We start from the raw sequence: 23,415 nt of genomic DNA on the forward strand, positions 1-23,415 counted from the left end.
GGAAGCCAGCCGCACCAATGTGTCAGAGGCAACACCGTCCAACTGGCGATCGAAGTCAGCATGCAGGCGCCCGGCCAGCCACAATGAGTCACTAGAGCACGATGGGACAAGGAAATCCTGGCAGGGCCAATTGTACGCTGCCTCATGGGTCTTCCGGTCATGGCCGGCTGTGACACAGCCTGGGATCGAACCCGGGACTGTAGTGCCTTAGACCGCTGGGTCACTCAGGAGGCCATAAGACAGGACTTCTAATAAGGCCAAGTAACAATAATTTGTATGCTTTGTAAAAGAGTTGTACTGCACCATAGTCCGATATATATATATATATATATATATATATATACTGCTCAAAAAAATAAAGGGAACACTTAAACAACACATCCTAGATCTGAATGAAAGAAATAATCTTATTAAATACTTTTTTCTTTACATAGTTGAATGTGCTGACAACAAAATCACACAAAAATAATCAATGGAAATCCAATTTATCAACCCATGGAGGTCTGGATTTGGAGTCACACTCAAAATTAAAGTGGAAAACCACACTACAGGCTGATCCAACTTTGATGTCATGTCCTTAAAACAAGTCAAAATGAGGCTCAGTAGTGTGTGTGGCCTCCACATGCCTGTATGACCTCCCTACAATGCCTGGGCATGCTCCTGATGAGGTGATGGATGGTCTCCTGAGGGATCTCCTCCCAGACCTGGACTAAAGCATCCGCCAACTCCTGGACAGTCTGTGGTGCAACGTGGCGTTGGTGGATGGAGCGAGACATGATGTCCCAGATGTGCTCAATTGGATTCAGGTCTGGGGAACGGGCGGGCCGGTCCATAGCATCAATGCCTTCCTCTTGCAGGAACTGCTGACACACTCCAGCCACATGAGGTCTAGCATTGTCTTGCATTAGGAGGAACCTAGGGCCAACCGCACCAGCATATGGTCTCACAAGGGGTCTGAGGATCTCATCTCGGTACCTAATGGCAGTCAGGCTACCTCTGGCGAGCACATGGAGGGCTGTGCGGCCCCCCAAAGAAATGCCACCCCACACCATGACTGACCCACCGCCAAACCGGTCATGCTGGAGGATGTTGCAGGCAGCAGAACGTTCTCCATGGCGTCTCCAGACTCTGTCACGTCTGTCACGTGCTCAGTGTGAACCTGCTTTCATCTGTGAAGAGCACAGGGCACCAGTGGCGAATTTGCCAATCTTGGTGTTCTCTGGCAAATGCCAAACGTCCTGCACGGTGTTGGGCTGTAAGCACAACCCCCACCTGTGGACGTCGGGCCCTCATACCACCCTCATGGAGTCTGTTTCTGACCGTTTGAGCAGACACATGCACATTTGTGGCCTGCTGGAGGTCATTTTGCAGGGCTCTGGCAGTGCTTCTCCTGCTCCTCCTTGCACAAAGGCAGAGGTAGCGATCCTGCTGCTGGGTTGTTGCCCTCCTACGGCCTCCTCCACGTCTCCTGATGTACTGGCCTGTCTCCTGGTAGCGCATCCATGCTCTGGACACTACGCTGACAGACACAGCAAACCTTCTTGCCACAGCTCGCATTGATGTGCCATCCTGAATGAGCTGCACTACCTGAGCCACTTGTGTGGGTTGTAGACTCCGTCTCATGCTACCACTAGAGTGAAAGCACCGCCAGCATTCAAAAGTGACCAAAACATCAGCCAGGAAGCATAGGAACTCAGAAGTGGTCTGTGGTCCCCACCTGCAGAACCACTCCTTTATTGGGGGTGTCTTGCTAATTGCCTATCATTTCCACCTTTTGCCTATTCCATTTGCACAACAGCATGTGAAATTTATTGTCAATCAGTGTTGCTTCCTAAGTGGACAGTTTGATTTCACAGAAGTGTGATTGACTTGGAGTTACATTGTGTTGTTTAAGTGTTCCCTTTATTTTTTTGAGCAGTGTATATATATATATATATTTTATTTTTATTTTTTTCTCCAAAGTTTAACACATCTTTGCAGGAGGACTATTATTTATTTTTTTAACTGCACTCCCCTGCTGCCAGCATAATGTCCTGCTGCTAAGAGAACAGTAATTGTGAGTTTGAAGCCTTTCCCTTTCCCCTGCTGCAACCTGGACTCAGGGGTAGATGTAACATAATATAAGCAACCATAGGAACTCAATGAGTACGGTATTTTACATTTGTAATGGTATGTTTTAATTTGTGGAAGTCCATCATCCATTACGTGTGATACAGTTGAAGTCGGAAGTTTACATAGACCTTAGCCAAATACATTTAAACTCAGTTTTTCACAAATCCTAGTAAAAATTCCCTGTCTTTGGTCAGTTAGGATCACAACTTTATTTTATGAATGTGAAATGTCAGAATAATAGTAGAGAGAATGATTGTTTTCAACTTTTATTTCTTTCATCACATTCCCAGTGGGTCAGAAGTTTACATACATTCAATTAGTATTTGGTAGCATTGCCTTTAAATTGTTTAACTTGGGTCAAACGTTTTGGGTAGCCTTCCACAAGCTTCCCGCAATAAGTTGGGTGAATTTTGGCCCATTCCTCCTGACAGAACTGGTGTAACTGAGTCAGGTTTGTAGGCCTCCTTGCTCGCACACACTTTTTCAGTTCTGCCGACAAATTTTCCATAGGATTGAGGTCAGGGCTTTGTGATGGCCACACCAATACCTTGACTTTGTTGTCCTTAAGCCATTTTGCCACAACTTTGGAAGTATGCTTGGGGTCATTGTCCATTTGGAAGACCCATTTGCAACCAAGCTTTAACTTCCTGACAAATGTCTTGAGATGTTGCTTCAATATATCCACATAATGTTCCTCTCTCATGATGCCATCTCTTTTGTGAAGTGCACCAGTCCCTCCTGCAGCAAAGCACCCCCACAACATGATGCTGACACCCCCGTGGTTCACGGTTGGGATGGTGTTCTTCAGCTTGCAAGCATCCCCCTTTTTCCTCCAAACATAACGATGGTCATTATGGCCAAACAGTTCTATTTTTGTTTTATCAGACCAGAGGACATTTCTCCAAAAATATGATATTTGTCCCCATGTGCAGTTGCAAACCGTAGTCTGGCTTTTTTATGGCGGTTTTGGAGCAGTGGCTTCTTCCTTGCTGAGCGGCCTTTCAGGTTATGTCGATATAGGACTCGTTTTACTGTGGATGAAGATACTTTTGTACCTGTTTCCTCCAGCATCTTCACAAGGTCCTTTGCTGTTGTTCTGGGATTGATTTGCTCTTTTCGCACCAAAGTACGTTAATCCCTAGGAGACAGAACGCATATCCTTCCTGAGTGGTAGGCCGGCTGCGTGGTCCCATGGTGTTTATACTTGCGTACTATTGTTTGTACAGATGAACGTGGTACCTTCAGGCGTTTGGAAATTGCTCCCAAGGATGAACCAGACTTTTTTTTGAGAGGTCTTTGCTGATTTCTTTTGATTTTCCCATGATGTCAAGAAAAGAGGCACTGAGTTTGAAGGTAGGCCTTGAAATACATCCACGGTTACACCTCCAATTGACTCAAATAATGTCAATTAGCCTATCAGAAGGTTCTAAAGCCATGACAGAATTTTCTGGAATTTTCCAAGCTGTTTAAAGGCACAGTCAACTTAGTGTATGTAAACTTCTGACCCACTGGAATTGAGATACAGTGAATTATTAATGAAATAATCTGTCTGTAAACAATTGTTGGGAAAATGACTTGTGTCATGCACAAAGTAGATGTCCTAACCGACTTTCCAAAACTATAGTTTGTTAACAAGAAATTTGTGGGGTGGTTGAAAAACGAGTTTTAATGACTCCAACCTAAGTGTATGTAAACTTCAGACTTCAACTGTATGTTACGAATAACAATTTATATGATTTGTTCTGAATTATGATTCGTATAATATGTTACGAATAGCAATTCGTACAATACGTTACGAATTTGCCATTCATATGATATGTTACAAATTCCAATTTGTTGTTGCTAATGTTAGCTAGGTGGCTAGGTGCCTAACACTAACGTTAGCTAAGTACTAACGTAAGCTGGGCTATGGGTTAGGGTTTGAAGTTAGGGTTAGGTTAGGGTTAGGGGTTAAGGTTAGGGCTGAGGTTAGGGTTAATGTTAAGCTTAGGAGTTAGGTTAACTAGATACAGCCGCCGGCTGATTTTTTTCTTGAGTGGATGGTCAGGGTGCCGGACCGTTATTACAAATAATAAATAAACTGCAAATTTACCGCAATGAGCCCAAACAGGCATAATATTTGACTAAAACATAATCATTTCCAACCTTGCTTACATTTGTGTACAATCACATACAGTACAAGTCAAAAGTTTGGATACCGACTCATTCCAGGATTCTTTTCTATTTTTACTATTTTCTACATTGTATAATAATAGTGAAGGCCCACCTGTTAATTGAAATGTTTTCCAGGTGATTACCTCGTAAAGCTGGTTGAGAGAATGCCAAGAGTGTGCAAAGCTGTCATCAAGGCAAAGATTGGCTACTTTGAAGAATATAAAATATAAAATATACTTTGATTTGTTTAACACTTTTTTGGTTGATACATGATTCCATGTGTTATTTGATATTTGTGATGTCTTCACTATTATTCTACAATGTAGAAAATAGTACAAATAAAAAAAAAACATTGAATGAGTAGGTGTGTCCAAACTTTTGACTTGTACTGTATAGCTCTCTATGCGTGGGAATGCTTCCTAATTTGAAATCACTTGGAGCTGATTTGCTGGTGTTTTTACATCTTTGCTGGTGTTTTTAAGCCTTTGGCAGGCCACCAGTTTTGGAACTCTGGGTTAAAGGGATTTATGGTTAGGGTTAGGGGGTTAGCTAAACTAGGCATTGGGGTTAAGGTTAAGGTTATGAGTTAGGTTAAAGGGTTAAGGTTAGGGTTAGGGGAAGGGTTAGCTAACATGCAAAATTATTGCAAAGTAGCTAAAAAGTAGTAAGTAATTGCAAAGTTGCTAATTAGCTAAAATGCTCAAGTTTTCCGTGAAGAGAGTTGAACACCCAACATTTGGGTTGCTTGACATTCGCGTTACTTGCCTTAAGTAACCATCTGTCTTATGTAACCATACCAAATGTAACATCTCATCGGCCCCTAGTAGTTTGAGTGTCCCAGCTTTTCATTTAGTATGTTATGTCTTGTCTGTGAGACCAGGCTGCCTAATAACACCAGGAAGAGATTGAACTTTAGTCCCATTTGGGGCCTTCTGTGTAACAGTTATAAAAGTTGACTTTTCACCTGGACTTGGACTGGAAATGTCAGAAACCTGTACTGCAATATAGGTCATTGTAACAAGCGCCACATATGCCATTGTAGCCTACTGCTATTCCCAATTTAGGCTAGCCTATTTGTTTGACTTATTTTCAAACGGTTTGTGGAAGAGCTACTGTATCTAGTATCCATAATTAATATTCTTTGCCTCATAGCACATTATTTTACATTCATTAGTCTGTTAGAACTACATGAGCCTGCTGAGGGGAGAAAAACGTATAATAATGTCTGGAACAGTGCGAATGGAATGGTATCAAACACCTGGAGACAATGTTTGATGTATTTGATACCATTCCACTGATTCCGCTCCAGCCATTACCACAAGCCTGTTCTCCCCAATTAAGGTACCACTAACCCCCTGTGGTAAGAACTATCCAAACTTTACCCAGTTAGGGATATCAGTTGATGTAAGAAGGGCTATATAAATACATTTGATTAGGTCACTCCCATAGAATTCTATGGTCACTCCCACTAAGGCCAACTTTGAATCATTGATGTGCGCACTGTGCTAAATTTCCTGGGAACGAGGTTAGTGAATAAATGGTCTTGTGTCGTCCCCCAGTGGCCAAAAAAATAAGCTGGCATATTCTAGATGTCAAGTGAAGGACTCAAACACTTTTGCAAGTCCGATTTTTAATTGAAACAAAAGTATAAACATTATTATAGACCTATATTATATACAGAAATTGCAATCACAAAACCAGATACACAAAATAAAAATCCCTCACTGTCTTGCTCCTTACAATAACAGATCAGTTGGCTATAACAGCTCTTCTTAGAATCTAAAGGTCATGCAACCCATTACTATATTTAAACGCAAAGTGTTCTATTCACATCTCACACTAAATTTGACCATACAGGAAATGTTATAAAAAAGCTCTGCTTGAAAGACATTCCCCTGCTTCTTCTGTCTGTTAACAGTATACCAGTAACTGTATGCCACACTGTTGTGAGCTCAAATGTGAGAAACAGCTGAGCGATGGCCGAGACGTCAAACCCCATTTACCAGTCTGTCTGTCTGTCTGTCTGTCTGTCTGTCTGTCTGTCTGTCTGTCTGTCTGTCTTCTGTCTGTCTGTCTGTGTGTGAGAGAGAGAAACGTCTGAGTGATGGCCGAGACGTCTAACCACATGTACGTTGTTCACAGTGAACAAAAAACCATGGCGATTACCTGTGAGTTTAAATTTCACTCTAAATTTCCCACTGGGGCAATAAGTATTAATCGTATTGATTGACAGCTAACCTTAGGAGGTCAGGGTTATTCACCCAATGTCAACAGTACATTATTCCTCCCAACACACACGTACACACGCACGGTCCGCACACACACAGACACACACAACAACACAACACACCCTCCCTTCATGAACCTCCTCGCTGAAGGGTTAGTCTCTGGTTTCTTCAGTTTCCTCCTTCTCTGTTCCCATGTCTGGTTCCAGTTCCTTCCTCTGTGCAGGAAGGGTTAATGGGAAGTTGGGTTCTAGTTCTAAATGACATTCTGGTTCTTGAACCTCCATCTGTGTTCCAGGTTCCAGGGCTAATGGATGGATAGGTTCAAGCTCAGTCTGTGGTTCCACGGTTCCTTCAAGGGTTGGTTGAGGGTCTTGTTCTTGTTCTAGATTAGGTTCTAGTTCCGGTTCTTCTGGTTCCTCTCTCTGTGACGCCCGATGATCCCCCAGAAGAAAATAGACCTGATGACGATAATGACTTTATCAAATACTCTACAGTATGTGTGAGTTCTGTGTTATTTCGCATGACCCACAGGCTTCAACAAACATTATTTTTGCTTTGTATTCACGTTGTATCATCTTTTTCAATTTCTTTCTTTTCAATTGACTGTTTTGTAAGGCAAGGTTTCCTTATGCATAGACATACTAATAAAAAAAATATATCTAAAGAAAGACATACCTTTTGTGGCCCTAGTTCTGCCCCTTGTTGTGGCCCTTGCTGCTGTGGTCCCTGCTGTGTTGTGGGGCCCCAGGCCTTAGCCGTCCCCTGGTAGGCCTTCCACAGCCGTCCATACAGCAGGTCCTGCTTGATCTTAGTGTACAGCTTAGAGGGGTCAAAACCCTGGAGCTGGTGGTTTGGGGGTGAGGGAAGGGTGGGTTGATGGGGTGGCTCCTCTGTGACCCCCTGGATGGTATAGAGAGAGAGGAGGTGGGGCAAGAGAGACTAGGTGATATGCATGTTGTTTTGAAAATAATTGGTAACTAATGTTTCAGTTGTCCTTTTATCCTATTCTATCATGTGTAAACACTATTCAAAATAATTGGTAACTAAATGATACTCTATGTAATGGAGCTTGTATCAGTTGTTGGATCATCATGTAGGCCGAATCATGTTCTATCATATAAATATCATTTCAATGTAATAGAAGTGTAATTAATGCAAATCTCTCAACCGTACAACTCTCTCGATAAGTCAATTTATCAAACAGATCACCGAACATTTCGAATCCCACCGTACCTTCTCCACTATGCAATCTGGTTTCCGAGCTGGTCATGGGTGCACCTCAGCCATGCTCAAGGCCTTAAACGATATCATAACCTCCATCGACAAAAGACAATACAATACTGGCCAAGGCTTTCGACTCTGTCAATCACCGCATTCTTATCGGCAGACTCAACAGTCTTGGTTTCTCAAATGACTGCCTCGCTTGATTCACCAACTACTTCTCAGACAGAGTTCAGTGTGTCAAATCGGGGGGCCTGTTGTCCGGACCTCTGGCAGTCTCTATGGGGGTGCCACAGGGTTCAATTCTCGGGCCGACTCTTTTCTCTGTATACATCAATGATGTCGCTCTTGCGGCTGGTGATTCTCTGATCCACCTCTACGCAGACGACACCGTTCTGTATACTTCTGGCCCTTCTTTGGACACTGTGTTAATTAACTAAACTCCAGACGAGCTTCAATGCCATACAACACTCCTTCCATGGCCTCCAACTGCTCTTAAATGCAAGTAAAACTAAATGCACGCTCTTCAACCGATCGCTGCCCGCACATGCCCGCCTACCTAGCATCAATACTCTGGACGGTTCTGACTTAGAATATGTGGACAACTACAAATACCTAGGTGTCTGGTTAGACTGTAAACTCTCCTTCCAGACTCATATTAAGCATCTCCAATCCAAAATTAAATCTAGAATTGGCTTCCTATTTCACAACAAAGCATCCTTCACTCATGCTGCCATACATACCCTCGTAAAACTGACTATCCTACCGATCCTTGACTTCGGCGATGCCATTTACAAAATAGCCTCCAACACTCTACTCAGAAAATTGGATGCAGTCTATCACAGTGCCATCCGTTTCGTCACGAAAGCCCCATATACTACCCACCACTGCGACCTGTATGCTCTCATTGGCTGGCCCTCGCTTCATATTCATCGCCAAACCTACTGGCTCCAGGTCATCTATAAGTCTTTGCTAGGTAAAGCCCCGCCTTATCTCAGCTCACTGGTCACGATAGCAGCACCCACCCGTAGCACGCGCTCCAGCAGGTATATTTCACTGGTCACCCCCAAAGCCAATTCGTCCTTTTGCCGACTTTCCTTCCAGTTCTCTGCTGCCAATGACTGGAACCATTTGCAAAAATCACTGAAGCTGGAGACTCATATCTCCCTCACTAACTTTAAGCATCAGCTATCAGAGCAGCTTACAGATCATTGCACCTGTACATAGCCCATCTGTAAATAGCCAATCTAACTACCTCATCCCCATATTGTTATTTATTTTATTTAGATATATTTTATTTTCTCCTTTGGACCCCAGTATCTCTACTTGCACATTCATCTTCTGCACATCTATCACTCCAGTGTTTATTTGCTAAATTGTAATTATTTTGCCACTACGGCCTATTTATTGCCTACCTCCCTAATCTTACTTCCTTTGCACACACTGTATATAGACTTTTCTATTGTGTTATTGACTGTATGTTTGTTTATACCATGTGTAACTCTGTGTTGTTGTTTGTGTCGCACTGCTTTGCTTTATCTTGACCAGGTCGCAGTTGTAAATGAGAACTTGTTCTCAACTGGCTTGCCTTGTTAAATAAAGGTGAAAAAATAGAAAGTGTGAGAAACTTATGAGCAATGGCTGAGACATCAAACCGCATTTACCAGTGTGTATTTGTATGTGTGTGTGTGAGAGAGAGAAACGGCTGAGCGATGACCGAGACGTCTAACCACATGTACGTCATTCACAGTGAACAACAGGAAACCATGGCGATAACCGTGGTGACAGTGCCCTGTGGGTTTTCATGGTAACGTAGGTTGCTATAGTTACAGAGGTCACTCTAGCCATAGAGAGAGGAAATGCTTCTCTTATCTCTATGACTCTGGAAAGGCTTGTGATTAGGGAGCCTACATTAGATGAAGTTAGGCCAATGTATTTTGGCAATGGTCCAAGGTAGCCTACTTTCAGTGACATCAATGACGTTTTCAGTGGGCTTTAGGTTAGAATTGCCTTGCAATACTTCATTTATTTTCCATTGTGTCAAAAATGTATGTAGGGGATGTTGTGCTGGAAGAATAGCTGACAGAATAACTTTACCTCCGAGTCTGTGTGTTGATCTGTCAGATAAGTCTCCACCTCGAACACTCGCCTCCTGGAAAGATATATAACAGCAGATAGCTGAGAGCTGATGACTTTTGGTGTTATAGTCAGTGCTACTGGAAACTTTACTGATAGAGAGAGAGAGGCCCGTCTTTCCATGTGAGTGTGAGAGAAATGAAAGCGAAAAAGAAGATAGAGAGGAAGATAAAGCAAAGAGTGCAGAAAGAGGGAGTGAGATAGAGATTTTTTTGAAAGGAAAAGAGAGAGATGGATTGCGAGAGAGTTATAATGATAAAGAGACACAAAGAGGAGAGAGATACAGAGATGAACGATATTGATATATATATATATATATATATATATATATATATTATATATATATATATATATATACACACTGAGTGTACAAAACTAATATTGAGTTGCCGCCCCCTTTTGCCCTCAGAACAGCCTCAATTCGTAAAGGCATGGACTCTACAAGGTGTCAAAAGCGTTCCACAGGAATGCTGGCCCATGCTGACTCCAATGCTTCCCACAGTTGTGTCAAGTTGACAGGATGTCCTTTGGGTGGTGGACCATTCTTGATACACACAGGAAACTGTTGAGTGTGAAAAACCCAGCAGGGTTGCAGTTCTTGACGCACTCAAACCTGTGCGCCTGGCACTTACTACCATACCCCATTCAAAGCCACTTCAAGCAATAAGGGATCATAGCTTTCACCTGGATTCACCTGGTCATTCTGTGTCATGAAAATAGTATGTTTTTCACCTAATGTTTTGTACACTCAGTGTATATATTTATATACCAATCAAAAGTTTGGTCACACCTACTTATATAAGGGTTTTTCTTTATTGGTACTATTTGCTACATTGTGGAATAATAGTGAAGACATCAAAACGATGAAATAGCACATATGCAATCATAAAGTAACCAAAAAAGTGTTAAGCAAATCAAAATATATTTTATATTCTGAAAAGTAGCCACCCTTTGCCTTGATGACAGCTTTGCACACTCTTGGCATTCTCTCAACCAGCTTCACCTGGAATGCTTTTCCAACAGCCTTGAAGGAGTTCCCACATCTGCTGAGCACTTTTTGGCTGCTTTTCCTTCACTCTGTAGTCCAACTCATCCCAAACCATCTCAATTGAGTTGAGGTCGGATGATTGTGGAGGCCAGGTCATCTGATGCAGCGCTCCATCACTCTCCTTCTTGGTCAAATAGCCCTTACACAGCCTAGAGGTGTGCAGAGGAAACTCTGGGTCTTCAGTTTCCTGTGGCGGTCCTCATGAGAGCCAGTTTCATCATAGCGCTTGATGGTTTTTGCGACTGCACTTAAAGACACTTTCAAAGTTCTTGAAATGTTCAGTATTGACTGACCTTCATGTCTTAAAGTAATGATGGACTGCTGTTTCTCATTGCTTATTTGAGCTGTTCTTGCCATAATGTGGACTTGGGTCTTTTACCAAATATGGCTGTCTTCTGTATACCACCCCTACCTTGTCACAACACAAATGATAGACTCAAACGCATTAAGAAGGAAAGAAATTCCGCAAATTACCTTTTAACAAGGCACGCCTGGAATGAGTAGGTGTGTCCAAACTTTTGAGAGAGAGAGAGAGAGCTAGAGAGAGAGAGAGAGAGAGAGAGAGAGAGAGAGAGAGAGAGAGAGAGAGAGAAAGAGAGAGAGAGAGAGCTAGAGAGAGAGAGTGACAGAGATGGGGAGAGAGAGAGAGAGAGAGAAGAGAGAGAGAGAGAGAGAGAGAGAGAGAGAGAGAGAGAGAGAGAGAGAGAGAGAGAGAGAGAGAATGGGTTTGGTTGACGAGTAGGTACCTGCGGCAGCAGTGTCTGCAGCAATACTTCCAGCAGTAGTAGAGAGAGATGGCGACACTGAGGAGACAGATGGTAGACCCCACTACTAGCAGAGCCCACTGTTCCACTTGTCTCTCCCCTAGTAAACCCTGTGGGCCTTCTGACTCCTGGGCCTCCTCTGTGAGTAGACCATAGATAGACACACATTTAAACATACTCACATAAATTCACACACAATTGTGCATACAAGCACTACCTAACCCAAGTGGGTTGTAATGGCAAGTTTGAACTTGTGTTTTGGTGAATGTTGTGAAATAACATTATTTTAATGTTTTTTTTTTTGTGGATAGTTGTGATCAATAAAGAACAGGAAGCAGAGAGGGGAGAGGAAATGAAAGAGGGGAAATACCAGGATGTGTGGGATAGGAGAGAGAGAAACAGAGAGAGACAGACAAACAAGATAAAGGTAGAGAGAGAGAGAGAGAGAGAGAGAGAGAGAGAGAGAGAGAGGGAGTACCTGGGCTTTCATTAATCCTGGTATATGTACACTGCTCCAGCACTCCAGAGGGAAAGGTAATGAATTTACAGCAGAACTGACTCTCCTCCAACACAGTGCTACGTCTCAGCCTGAGCGTGTAATTACCGCTGGAGGCGTTACCCTGGATCTCCACAGTATCGTTGTACTCCGGGACCACGTACGTACCTTAATGGCATATGTTATATTATTCATATATATTATATTATATATCTAAGTGTGTTATTCTTACGGCATTTTGTGTTATGTAAATTCTGCCTTTCTTCAGTTTTTTTAATAAACTGGGACCAATAATCAATAGTCAAAGTAAAAAATATGTATTATAATGTATTAATATGTATTATTATATTAAGTACCGAACACGGGATGGAAGGTGCCCAGCTTCAATCTGGTGGTGGTGTGGTTTGAACTGCTGGTCATCTCCCAGTTGATCTGAGAAACAGTGTTGTTGTCCCCCATGAGACGACAGGTGATAGATAGGTGATCTCCATCCCATTTGTGAGATACAGAAATCCCACTGTCTGTCATGCCTGTGGGAAGTAACAAAGTAGACGTTTTGGCGGCAAAGTTGTGTAGGTGCTAGTAAAAACGACAGCCACTTCCAGTGAAATAATGCTGAAACCATGTTTTTGTGGATCGTACACCAAAGACACTAGAACACGTATTCAGACAGTGGTGTAAAGTACTTAGGTAAAAATACTTAAGTACTGCTTAAGTCGTTTTTTGGGGTATCTGTACTTTACTATTTATATTTTTGACAACTTTTACCTTTACTCCACTACTTTCCCAAAAATACACTGAGTATACAAAACATTAAGAACACCTTCATAATATTGAAAGCGTGCCACAGGGAGGCTAGCCCATGTTGATTCCAATGCTTTCCATGGTTGTGTCAAGTTGGCTGGATGTCCTTTGGGTGGTGGACCGTTCTTGATACACACGGGAAACTGTTGAACTGCAGTGTTGCAGTTGTTGACACAAACCGGTGTGCCTACCACCTACTACAATATCCTGTTCAAAGGCACTTCAATCTTTTGTCTTGCCCATTCACCCTCTGAATGGCACACATACACAATTCATGTCTCAATTGTCTCAAGGCTTAAAAATCCTTCTTTAACCTGTCTCCTCCCCTTCATCTACACTGATTGAAGTGGATTTAACAAGTGACATAAATAAGGGATCATAGCTTTCACCTGGATTTGCCTGGCCAGTCTACAGTATGTCATGTAAAGAGTATGTATCCATAATGTTTTGTACACTCAGTGTATGTACTTTTTACTTCCATACATTTTCCTTGGCACCCAAAAGTACTTGTTACATTTCGAATGCTCAGGCAGGACAGCAATATGGCCCAATTCACACACCTATCAGTTTAACGCGTTGTTATCCATAATGCCACTGATCTGGCGGACTCAATAAACACAAATGCTGCGTTTGTAAATTATGTCTGAGTGTTGGTGTGTCTGTAAATAAAATAAAACATTTGTAGAAAAGTGTGCCGTCTGGTTAGCGTAATATAAGGAATTTGATGTATAGCATTTACTTTTACTTTGTACTTTTACTCAATTATGACAGTTGAGTACTTTCTCCACCTCTGTACTTAACTACATTTAAAACTAGATACTTTTAGACTTTTACTCAAGTAGTATTTTATTGGGTGACTTTCATTTTTACTTGAGTCATTTTCTATTAAGGTATCTTTACTTTTACTCAAGTATGACAATTGAGTGCTTTTTCCACAACTGCATTCAGACATGCATGCACACACACACACAAACGCACACACACAAAGGTCAAAACCTGCAACATACTTTTCTTTTTGTCGAAACCTTGCACTTTTTTAAATCAGCTGGATGTGTATTACCCTACATTCAACTGTTAAAATAGGTTTTAGTACTGCATAACCATAACAATGCAATGTAATGAAACCTTGGGTTTTTGAAGACCACAACGGAAATATGTATTTTTTTTTACATCCTCAATTATTATATTAATTCAGTTTTCGCTAAACTAAAACTTGAATCTTATTCTAGATGAGTTAGTCTAACCAACCTGTCTGTATCAGCATGAGGACCAGAAGAGTGCAGACACAGCGTTTTCTCATATCTGACTCTGTCATCTGTCACAATGTTCAGTCTTCTCTTTTCCTCTTCACTTGCTGTCTTTTTGTTGTGTTTTCCAGTTCAGCGTCATCCGTGTTTTTTTAGTTTTTTTACCGACGTCCTTTTTTCCACTCCACCATACTTATTCTAATTTGTTCATTCCTTGTTTCTCTGAGTGTATCTCTGTCTTCACACCAATTTTTTGTCTCTGACCCCCAACTCTCAACTTCCTCTTTCCGAACACTTCCGGCCTTAGCACCTTTCATATGATTTCACTGTATGTATCTCTGTATCTCTCTCACTCACTCACTCACTTGAAAGGAAGAGGAAGTGAAGTGAACAGAGTCACGATACAGCTTCTGACATGTTCATGGGTTCGGTTTTCCCATTCTGCTTTCATTTTAACTACACACACACACGTGCACACTCGCACACACTGACTCAATGAAGCCTGAAACACAGACATTATAGAACCATGAGGTTTGTGTGGCTAAAAAGACAGTATCCTAAAAAAAAACGAAACCAATAACATATCCTATCACTAATATTAGGATGCAGCTTGGGATCTCTTGATGTGGTTTGGACAGCAGTTATAAGGCCCAATCTGGGATATTTCCTGTTCATGGTCATTTCAATTATGATACATACAGGGCCAGTTCCAAGCATAAACAACATCATTTTGGGGGGGGAACTCAGTCGGGGTTTCAACTTTCTATTCAGAGTAAGAATATTAGAATTCACCAGGTACAATTTTGAAATTGGGTTGTGCATCAGCAGTTTTTCTCTTGTTATGTCTGTCACTGACAGTCACTCAATAAAACAGGCCAGCTAATCATTTTTATATTGTGACCTCGAAGAAATAGAGAACGAAACTCATTTTATCCTCTATTGCCCTTTCTACCGCGATATACGCTTGCTCTTATTCCAGAGAGCACACCAGATATACCCTGGCATTATGTGGCTTAGTGATGAGGAGAAGTTGAAATGTTTTTTTGTCCATTGTATATTTACGTTTGCGGAATATTTACATAAAGCATGGAATAAAAGAAAAAGGGCTTCCTATAATTAAATAGTAAAAATATTTATCTTCTTTCTGGTAAATGGTGTGTGTATATAGATTGTGTGCAGGCTTGTCTGCACACAATTGTGTCAGACTGGGCTCAAATGACTTCTGTCAAAAAAAAAAAAAAATCATTTATTATTTTCTTGTGTCTTTATTTATTTAATTTGTATTTATACATTTTTTTCTGTATTTATTTGTCTGTTTATGTGTAAAGCGTCTGTGTGTAGCTGGTGAGATGAGTCAGGCGCAGGACAGCAGATATGGGTAATGAAAGCAATTTTACTCAAATAATTCACAATACACGTCGTATAAATACAAGGCCTCACATACGGACCGCAATACAATAAACAATTACTCACAAACAAACATGGGGGAACAGAGGGTTAAATAATGAACAAGTAATTGGGGGATTGAAACCAGGTGTGTAAGACAAAGACAAAACAAATGGAAAATGAAAAGTGGATCGGCGATGGCTAGAAGGCCGGTGACGTCGACCGCCGAACGCCGCCCGAACAAGGAGAGGGACTGACTTCGGAGGAAGTCGTGACAGTACCCCCGCCTTGACGACACCGACCTCGGGGATGACCCGGAGGACGAGGCGCAGGGCGATGCGGATGGAGACGGTGGAACTCCCGCAGCAACGAAGGGTCCAAGACGTCCTCCACCGGCACCAAGCATCTCTCCTCCGGACCGTACCCCTCCCACTCCACGAGGTACTGAAGGCCCCTCGCCCGACACCTCGAGTCCAGGATGGCTCGAACAGCATATGCCGGGGCCCCGTCGATATCCAGAGGGGGCGGAGGAACCTCCCGCACCTCAGACTCCTGGAGTGGACCAGCCACCACCGGCCTGAGGAGAGACACATGGAACGAGGGATTAATACGGTAATCTGGGGGAAGCTGTAACCTGTAGCATACCTCGTTCAGTCTCCTCAGGACTTTGAATGGCCCCACAAACCGTGGACCCAGCTTCCGGCAGGGCAGGCGGAGGGGCAGGTTTTGGGTCGAGAGCCAGAGCCAGTCCCCCGGTGCGAACACCGGGGCCTCATTGCGGTGGCGGTCGGCGCTCGCCTTCTGCTGCCTCAGGTGCACATGGGCAGCGTCCCAGGTCTCCTCCGAGCGCTTAAACCATTCGTCCACCGCAGGAGCTTTGATCTGGCTCTGATGCCAAGGTGCCAGAACCGGCTGATACCCCAGTACGCACTGGAAGGGAGAGAGGTTAGTGGAGGAGTGGCGGAGTGAGTTTTGGGCCATCTCTGCCCAGGGGATGAACGCCGCCCACTCCCTCGGCCGGTCCTGGCAATATGACTGCAGAAACCTACCCACATCCTGTTTTACTCTCTCCACCTGCCCGTTACTCTTGGGGTGAAAACCTGAGGTGAGGCTGACCGAGACCCCCAGACGTTCCATGAACGCTCCCCAGACCCTGGACGTGAACTGGGGACCCCGATCAGAGACTATTTTCTCAGACACCCCGTAGTGCCAGAATACGTGAGTGAACAGGGCCTCAAATAATTCACAATACACGTTGTATAAATACAAGGCCTCACATACGGACCGCAATACAATAAACAATTACTCACAAACAAACATGGGGGAACAGAGGGTTAAATAATGAACAAGTAATTGGGGGATTGAAACCAGGTGTGTAAGACAAAGACAAAACAAATGGAAAATAAAAAGTGGATCGGCGATGGCTAGAAGGCCGGTGACGTCGCCCGCCGAACTGCGCCCGAACAAGGAGAGGGACCGACTTCGGCAGAAGTCGTGACATTATGGTATGTATGTATGTACGTATGTACGTGTGTACGTGTGTACGTATGTACGTATGTATACTACCGTTCAAAAGTTTGGGGTCACTTAGAAAGGTCCTTGTTTTTGAAAGAAAAGAAAATAATAAATAAATTGTGTCCATTAAAATAATATCAAATTGATCAGAAATACAGACATTGTTAATGTTGTAATGTTGTAAATGACTATTGTAGCTGGAAATGGCTGATTTTTTATGGAGTATCTACATAGGCGTACAGATGCCCTTATCAGCAACCATCACTCCTGTGTTCCAATGGCACGTTGTGTTAGCTAATCCAAGTTTATAATTTTAAAAGGCTAATTGATCATTAGAAAAACCTTTTGCAATTATGTTAGCACAGCTGAAAACTGTTGTTCTGATTAAAGAAGCAGTAAAACTGGCCTTCTTTAGACTAGTTGAGTATCTGGAGCATCAGCATTTGTGGGTTCGATTACAGGCTCAAAATGGCCAGAAACAAAGATATTTTTCTGAAACTCATCAGTCTATTCTTGTTCTGAGAAATGATGGCTATTCCATGCGAGAAATTGCCAAGAAACTGAAGATCTTGTACAACGCTGTGTACTACTCCCTTCACAGAACAGCACAAACTGGCTCTAACCAGAATAGAAAGAGGAGTGGGAGGCCCCGGTGCACAACTGAGAAAGAGGACAAGTACAGTAGAGTGTCTAGTTTGAGAAACAGATGCCTCACAAGTCCTCAACTGGCAGCTTCATTAAATTCATTAAAACACCAGTCTCAACGTCAACAGTGAAGAGGCGACTCTGCTGGCCTACTTGGTAGAGTTGCAAAGAAAAAGCCATATCTCAGACTGGTCAATAAAAATAAAAGATTAAGATGGGCTAAGGAACACAGACACTGGACAGAGGAAATTGGAAAAAAGTGTTATGGACAGACAAATCTAAGTTTGTGGTGTTCGGATCACAAAGAAGAACATCATGAGTCGCAGAAAAAATGAAAAGATGCTGGAGGAGTGTATGATGCCATCTGTCAAGCATGGTGGAGACAATGTGATGGTCTCGGGGTGCTTTGGTGGTGGTAAAGTGGGAGATTTATACAAGGTGAAAGGGATCTTGAAGAAGGAAGACTATCACTCCATTTTGCAACGTCATTCCATACCCTGTGGACGACGCTTAATTGGAGCTAATTTTCTCCTACAACAGGACAATGACCCTAAGAACAGCTCCAAACTATGCAAGAACTATTTAGGGAAGAAACAGTCAGCTGGCATTTTGTCTATAATGGTGTGGCCAGCACAGTCACTGGATCTCAACCCTATTGAGCTGTTGTGGGAGCAGCTTGACTGTATGGTACGTAAGACGTGCCCATCAAGCCAATCCAACTTGTGGGAGGTGCTTCAGGAAGCATGGGGTGAAATCTCTTCAGATTACCTCAACAAATTGCCAACTAGAATGCCAAAGGTCTGCAAGGCTGTAATTTCTGCAAATGGAGGATTCTTTGACGAAAGCAAAGTTTGAAGGACACAATTGTTATTTCAATTATAAATCAATATTTATAACCTTGTCAAGGTCTTGACTATGTTTCCTATTCATTTTGCAACTCATTTCATGTATGTTTTCATGGAAAACAAGGACATTTCTCAGTGACCGCAAACTTTTGAACGGTAGTGTATGTATGTATTTGTATATATGCAGTGTGTATGTATGTGTATATATGCAGTGTGTATGTATGTATACATGTATGTGTATTATTGTACTGCTTTAGGGATGTAATTATTGTTTGGATAACCTTATTGACTATTATGTAATGATGTATTGAATTTTTTTCACTCTTTATGTGATGCGCAATGCAGAGAACGCCGGAAGAATTATTATCATTTAATTACCATAGTGAATTATTGTAATGTTTGTTAATGAGTCAATTAATCCCATAAGGGATGGGTTGCCAATTGTCAATTTGACACGAAAATATAAGTTCATTCATTCATTCAAATTTCATTCGGTAGCTAGTCTATCCAGCTTTCTAAACTTTTAGTAATCATGGTTGAATACCGACCGGGCACGTGCCCAGTCGGTATTCAAAAAATGACAAAAAATAAACAAAAATAGCTTCTTTGCAAAGAGCAATTTCTCAAGCAAGAATTCTGCTAGGACTGTCTTAGAATGGTCTGAGTGGGGAGGGGGAAAAATGAGAATTAGTTGTTATTGCTCGGAACTCTCTTTCTTATTGGTCTATTACAGGACACACAAAAGAGTATAAATGAGTCAACAGTTGAGTCATCTAATTCATGAAATTACAGCCTGATGCGCTGGCATCTGTGAATTCAACTTCAATTGCACTGCTTCCGTGTTCCCGCGGCAGTGGAGGGAAAGTGTATAGACACATGCCACAGTCCTAGCTAGGCTACTAAAATGTTGCAGTCTGGCTTCGATTTTTAAAGCTTGACAATGAATAACCAAAAAACTAAACCTGCAACAAAACACCATGTAAAGGAGAAACATGTAGGCCTATCAAAGTCATATTTGAGCAGTGGCCTAGGCTGGCTACTCAACTACAATGCATTTTGAGTACACCATACAGCAATACTGCGTTCACCTGCATCAGTGCAAAAAAAGTTTAAGAGGTTCAGTATTACAACAACACGTAGCTACGTCTTTGTTATTTCGAGTTATTAAATACTTTTTAATTAGGGTCGCAGCATATTATGCACATCTGCGAGCAGCAAAGGCTGGACACATTGTTTATCTCTTCTTTTGTTTTAATATGTTAACATGTTAATATACAGCATCCTATGTACATAAGTGTACATTATGAAGGGCCATATTTTTTCTAACTTTTTACGGACTTTTTACCCTCACATCGTTTTTTCGGTAGCTACAGCTAGAGATGCAGGTGTCATTTGGTTAGCTAGCAAGAAATGTCAATCATTTTGCTAGCTAGCTTGTTCCCCTTCAGTTGTCGAAACGTGGGTTGGGAAAAGCATGCATTGGCAGGCAAGCTGCAGAAGGACACGCAGGCTACCATTCCCCATTGTTTATCAGTGCAATTTTAATATCCAACTAGCTGGAAAAGTTTATCTAGGGTTTATCTAATGTTCCCTCGTTAGATTTTTAGCTCATCTCACTCTGGCTAGCATTAGTTATTGACCTTGTTGTCGATGTGCATAGGCAATTGAGGGAGAGATAGTCTACCTTTTCATGGTTATTTGATCAATAGGACTCTGAAGTTCCCAAATGTAAGATGACTCCCGTGGTATTAACATATTTGCAGAAATCCATTTCGTGGCTTTTGGCGAATGCGTTCTAATGATCTAAAGTCGCGCTGTTGCTACTGCCTGTAAACACACAGTTCTGTTCAAAGTGAATGGTGGCAGGCCAGTGTGGCAAATAGCTTAGTAGCATATAGGCTTACTGTAGCTCTGATTTTCTATGGCGCGCCGGTCTGCGTAGACTCTGGTCCTGAACAAGACAGATGTTTATGTTAGGTTTTATTTACTGCAGTGTCTACTACTTTACCAAACGCACGGCCACTTTCCCACTCCATATTGCTATGCCTTACATTCTATGAATTGGTGAAAACTTGAAAATAACCATATCTAAGTGCTTGCTTGTCAGAAAATGTAAAAATAATAAATTTAAAAAAGTAACATTCTTCCTGGGGATGTATATGAACAGATTTGAATAAGATTTCATGTTCCACTTCATGTCACCATGGTGTGTGTAGTGTGTGCCTATTCGTGTTCTCCCACCGGGTTCTTCTATTAAATACTAATCCTATGGAAACGTCAAACACGAACGTTACAGCTCTCACCACCAGAGAGCAGACTGAGCTGCACCAGCACCACCACCAGCAGCAGCATGCAGTATGTTTCCTCCATAGAGATAGATAGAGGACTCCAACAGGGTCACCAGGAGGGATCAGCCAATGAAGTTGGAAGTCTCACCCAGTTGACTACATTAAAATGGTGGAAGCACTCAATGGCGCTGCCCATGCTCATACAGCTTTTTGGCCACTAGAGGCCTCTATCACTCTTTATGGTTTCACCACACCAGACCTGAGACCAAATAGTATTTGTCATCTTTCAAATATGTTTAGCTTTTGGTCTATCCTGCCTGGAGTGACAGATGGGAGGGGTTTGTAGTTTTGGGATATTTGATTGGTTCCATTAAGCCAGGCAAGTTTAGTCAAACACAGATAAATTCATTTAAAATGATTTAGAATAGTATTTGAACCCTGGTTTTGGCCACAGCTGTGAAATTTGTTTAAATTCACGTGGAGGAGTATTTTTATCTCTGCACAGCACACTGCAGATTGATGATAGATATAGATGTAGCCTTCCTACACACTGGAAGCTATGTAGGCCCTGGTCAAAAGTAGTGCACTATATAGGACATAGGGTGCTATTTGAGACGTAGCCCCAGTGGCTTTGGCCTTCATCTCCTAGATGACTCTTTGCCTTCCTATGTTCTGTAGATTGATCTGAGCTCTGTGTCTGTGTGTGTGTCTGTGTGTGTGTGTGTGTGTGTGTGTGTGTGTGTGTGTGTGTGCGTGCGTGTGCATGAGCGTGCGTGTGCGTACGTGGGATTCATCAGTCCATTACAGACAGAGGGGAGATTCTGTGTGTCGCTGCCCACCGTTGTCCTCCAGGATCACAGCAGCTAATCAGATCGCAGGGCCGGGAAGCAGCAGCCAATCAGATCGCAGGGCTGGCATGTCAAGGTTACGTAACAATGGGGTGGAATTTTGAGCTGAGTGCTGTGCTGTCTGCAGTGAGAAAGGTGCCGGAACCTGTTCTAGAGCGCCGTCAAGGTTCTATCTAGAAGCTAAAAGGGATCTTCGGCTGTCCAAAGAGCACTTTAAAGAACCCTTTTTGGTTCCAGGTAGAGCTATTTTACGTTCCATGTAGAATCCTTTCCATTGAGGGTTCTACATGGAACCAAAAAGGGTTCTACCTGAAACTGAAAGGGTTCTCCTATGGGGACAGCCAAAGAACCCTTTTGGAATCCTTTTTTCTAAGAGTGTAGGATTGCTGTCCTAGAATCAGTTTTGCCTCATAAATCATAGTGAATTAGAGGGGGGACCTGATCTTAGATCAGACTCTTCGTAAATACAGACTCAGGTCTGTGGGAAACTGTCTCTGCACAACTAGACAACCTACTGATAGATCTGTATCTGAAAAGCCCTTAGGAATGTGTGCCCATAAATAGGTCACTAATACACAGCCAAACCCAATGCTTTTTCGCTTTCTCTTTTTTTATCCTCTTATTGTTGCTCTGAGTATTCCCAAACTCTACAAGAGATTTTGGAAACACAAAACACAAGAAAATATAGAAGGATTGTTAAAAGCAGAACCATATGCACAATGACTACTCATAATTTATCAATAAGCACTCACACTAATCCTATACAACCTTCTCCCGTCGCCCTACCCCCTTCTTAACCCTTTCACCCACAACCCCTCCTCGTTGTGCCCCTAACCCCCTTTTATGCCTCTCTTCACGCCACCCTCCAGTTCGTCCACACACACACATGATATTTCTCTGTAAACAAATTAACAACAGACGACTTTCAGCATGCTTATAGAAAAAGGCACTCAACATGTTCTGCATTGACACAAATGACTGATGATTGGTTGAAAGAAATTGATCATAAGAAGACTGTGGGAGCTGTACTGTTAGATTTCAGTGTGGTTTTTGATATTGTTGACCATAATCTGTTGTTGAAAAAAACATATGTGTTATGGCTTTTCAACCTTTGCCATATCGTGGATTCAGAACTACACTACATGACCAAAAGTATGTGGACACCTGCTCATCGAACATCTCATTCCAAAATTATGGGCATTAATATAGAGTTGGTCCCCCCTTTGCTGCTATAACAGCCTCCAATCTTCTGGGAAGGCCTTCCACTGTTGGAACATTGCTGCGGGGACTTGCTTTCAATCAGCCACAAGAGCATTAGTGAGGTCAGGCACTGATGTTGGGCGATTAGACCTAGCTCGCAGTCGGCATTTCAATTCATCCCAAAGGTGTTCGATGGGGTTGTCACAGGGCTCTGTGCAGGCCAGTCAAGTTCTTCCACACTGATCTCAGCAAACCATTTCTGTATCGACCTCACTTTGTGCACAGGGGCATTGTCATGCTGAAACAGGAAAGTGCCTTCCCAAACTGTTGCCACAAAGTTGTCATTGTATGCTGTAGCATTAAAATAACACTTCAATGGAACTGGGGCCTAGTCCGAACCACGAAAAACAGACACAGACCATTATTCCTCCTCCACCAAACTTTACAGTTGGCACTATGCATTGGGGCAGGTAGCATT

At 42.4% G+C, this 23,415-nt stretch overlaps 1 protein-coding gene and 1 long non-coding RNA gene across 2 annotated transcripts; both read right to left on the minus strand.

The window, feature by feature from the left end:
* Positions 1 to 5,878: 5,878 nt before the first annotated feature.
* LOC106608944 (uncharacterized) lies at positions 5,879 to 14,546 on the minus strand. Its single transcript, XM_014207187.3, has 7 exons — positions 14,212 to 14,546; positions 12,516 to 12,689; positions 12,142 to 12,327; positions 11,646 to 11,802; positions 9,813 to 9,867; positions 7,170 to 7,394; positions 5,879 to 6,952 (listed from the first exon to the last, which is right to left on the minus strand). Exons 1-7 carry the CDS (start codon positions 14,276 to 14,278, stop codon positions 6,647 to 6,649), a joined length of 1,170 nt encoding a protein of 389 aa, XP_014062662.2. The 5' UTR covers positions 14,279 to 14,546; the 3' UTR covers positions 5,879 to 6,646.
* A 1,037-nt stretch (positions 14,547 to 15,583) lies between these two features.
* LOC145880024 (uncharacterized) lies at positions 15,584 to 21,016 on the minus strand. The gene is made up of 2 exons (XR_014392905.1): positions 20,286 to 21,016; positions 15,584 to 16,173 (listed from the first exon to the last, which is right to left on the minus strand). It is a non-coding gene; the product is annotated as an uncharacterized LOC145880024 (long non-coding RNA).
* Between the last annotated feature and the right edge of the window lie 2,399 nt (positions 21,017 to 23,415).

Source organism: Salmo salar, chromosome 07, assembly GCF_965601325.2.
Source record: "Salmo salar chromosome 07, fSalSal1, whole genome shotgun sequence".
Taxonomy (NCBI): Eukaryota; Metazoa; Chordata; class Actinopteri; order Salmoniformes; family Salmonidae; genus Salmo; species Salmo salar.

Coding starts and splice junctions, on each gene's coding strand:
- LOC106608944 (XM_014207187.3), bottom strand. CDS start 14,278: ATGACAGAGTCAGATATGAGAAAACGCTGTGTCTGCACTCTTCTGGTC. Junction 12,328..12,515: donor CACCTTCCATCCCGTGTTCG/GTACTTAATATA, acceptor TATGCCATTAAG/GTACGTACGTGGTCCCGGAG. Junction 7,395..9,812: donor ATCAACACACAGACTCGGAG/GTAAAGTTATTC, acceptor TATACCATCCAG/GGGGTCACAGAGGAGCCACC.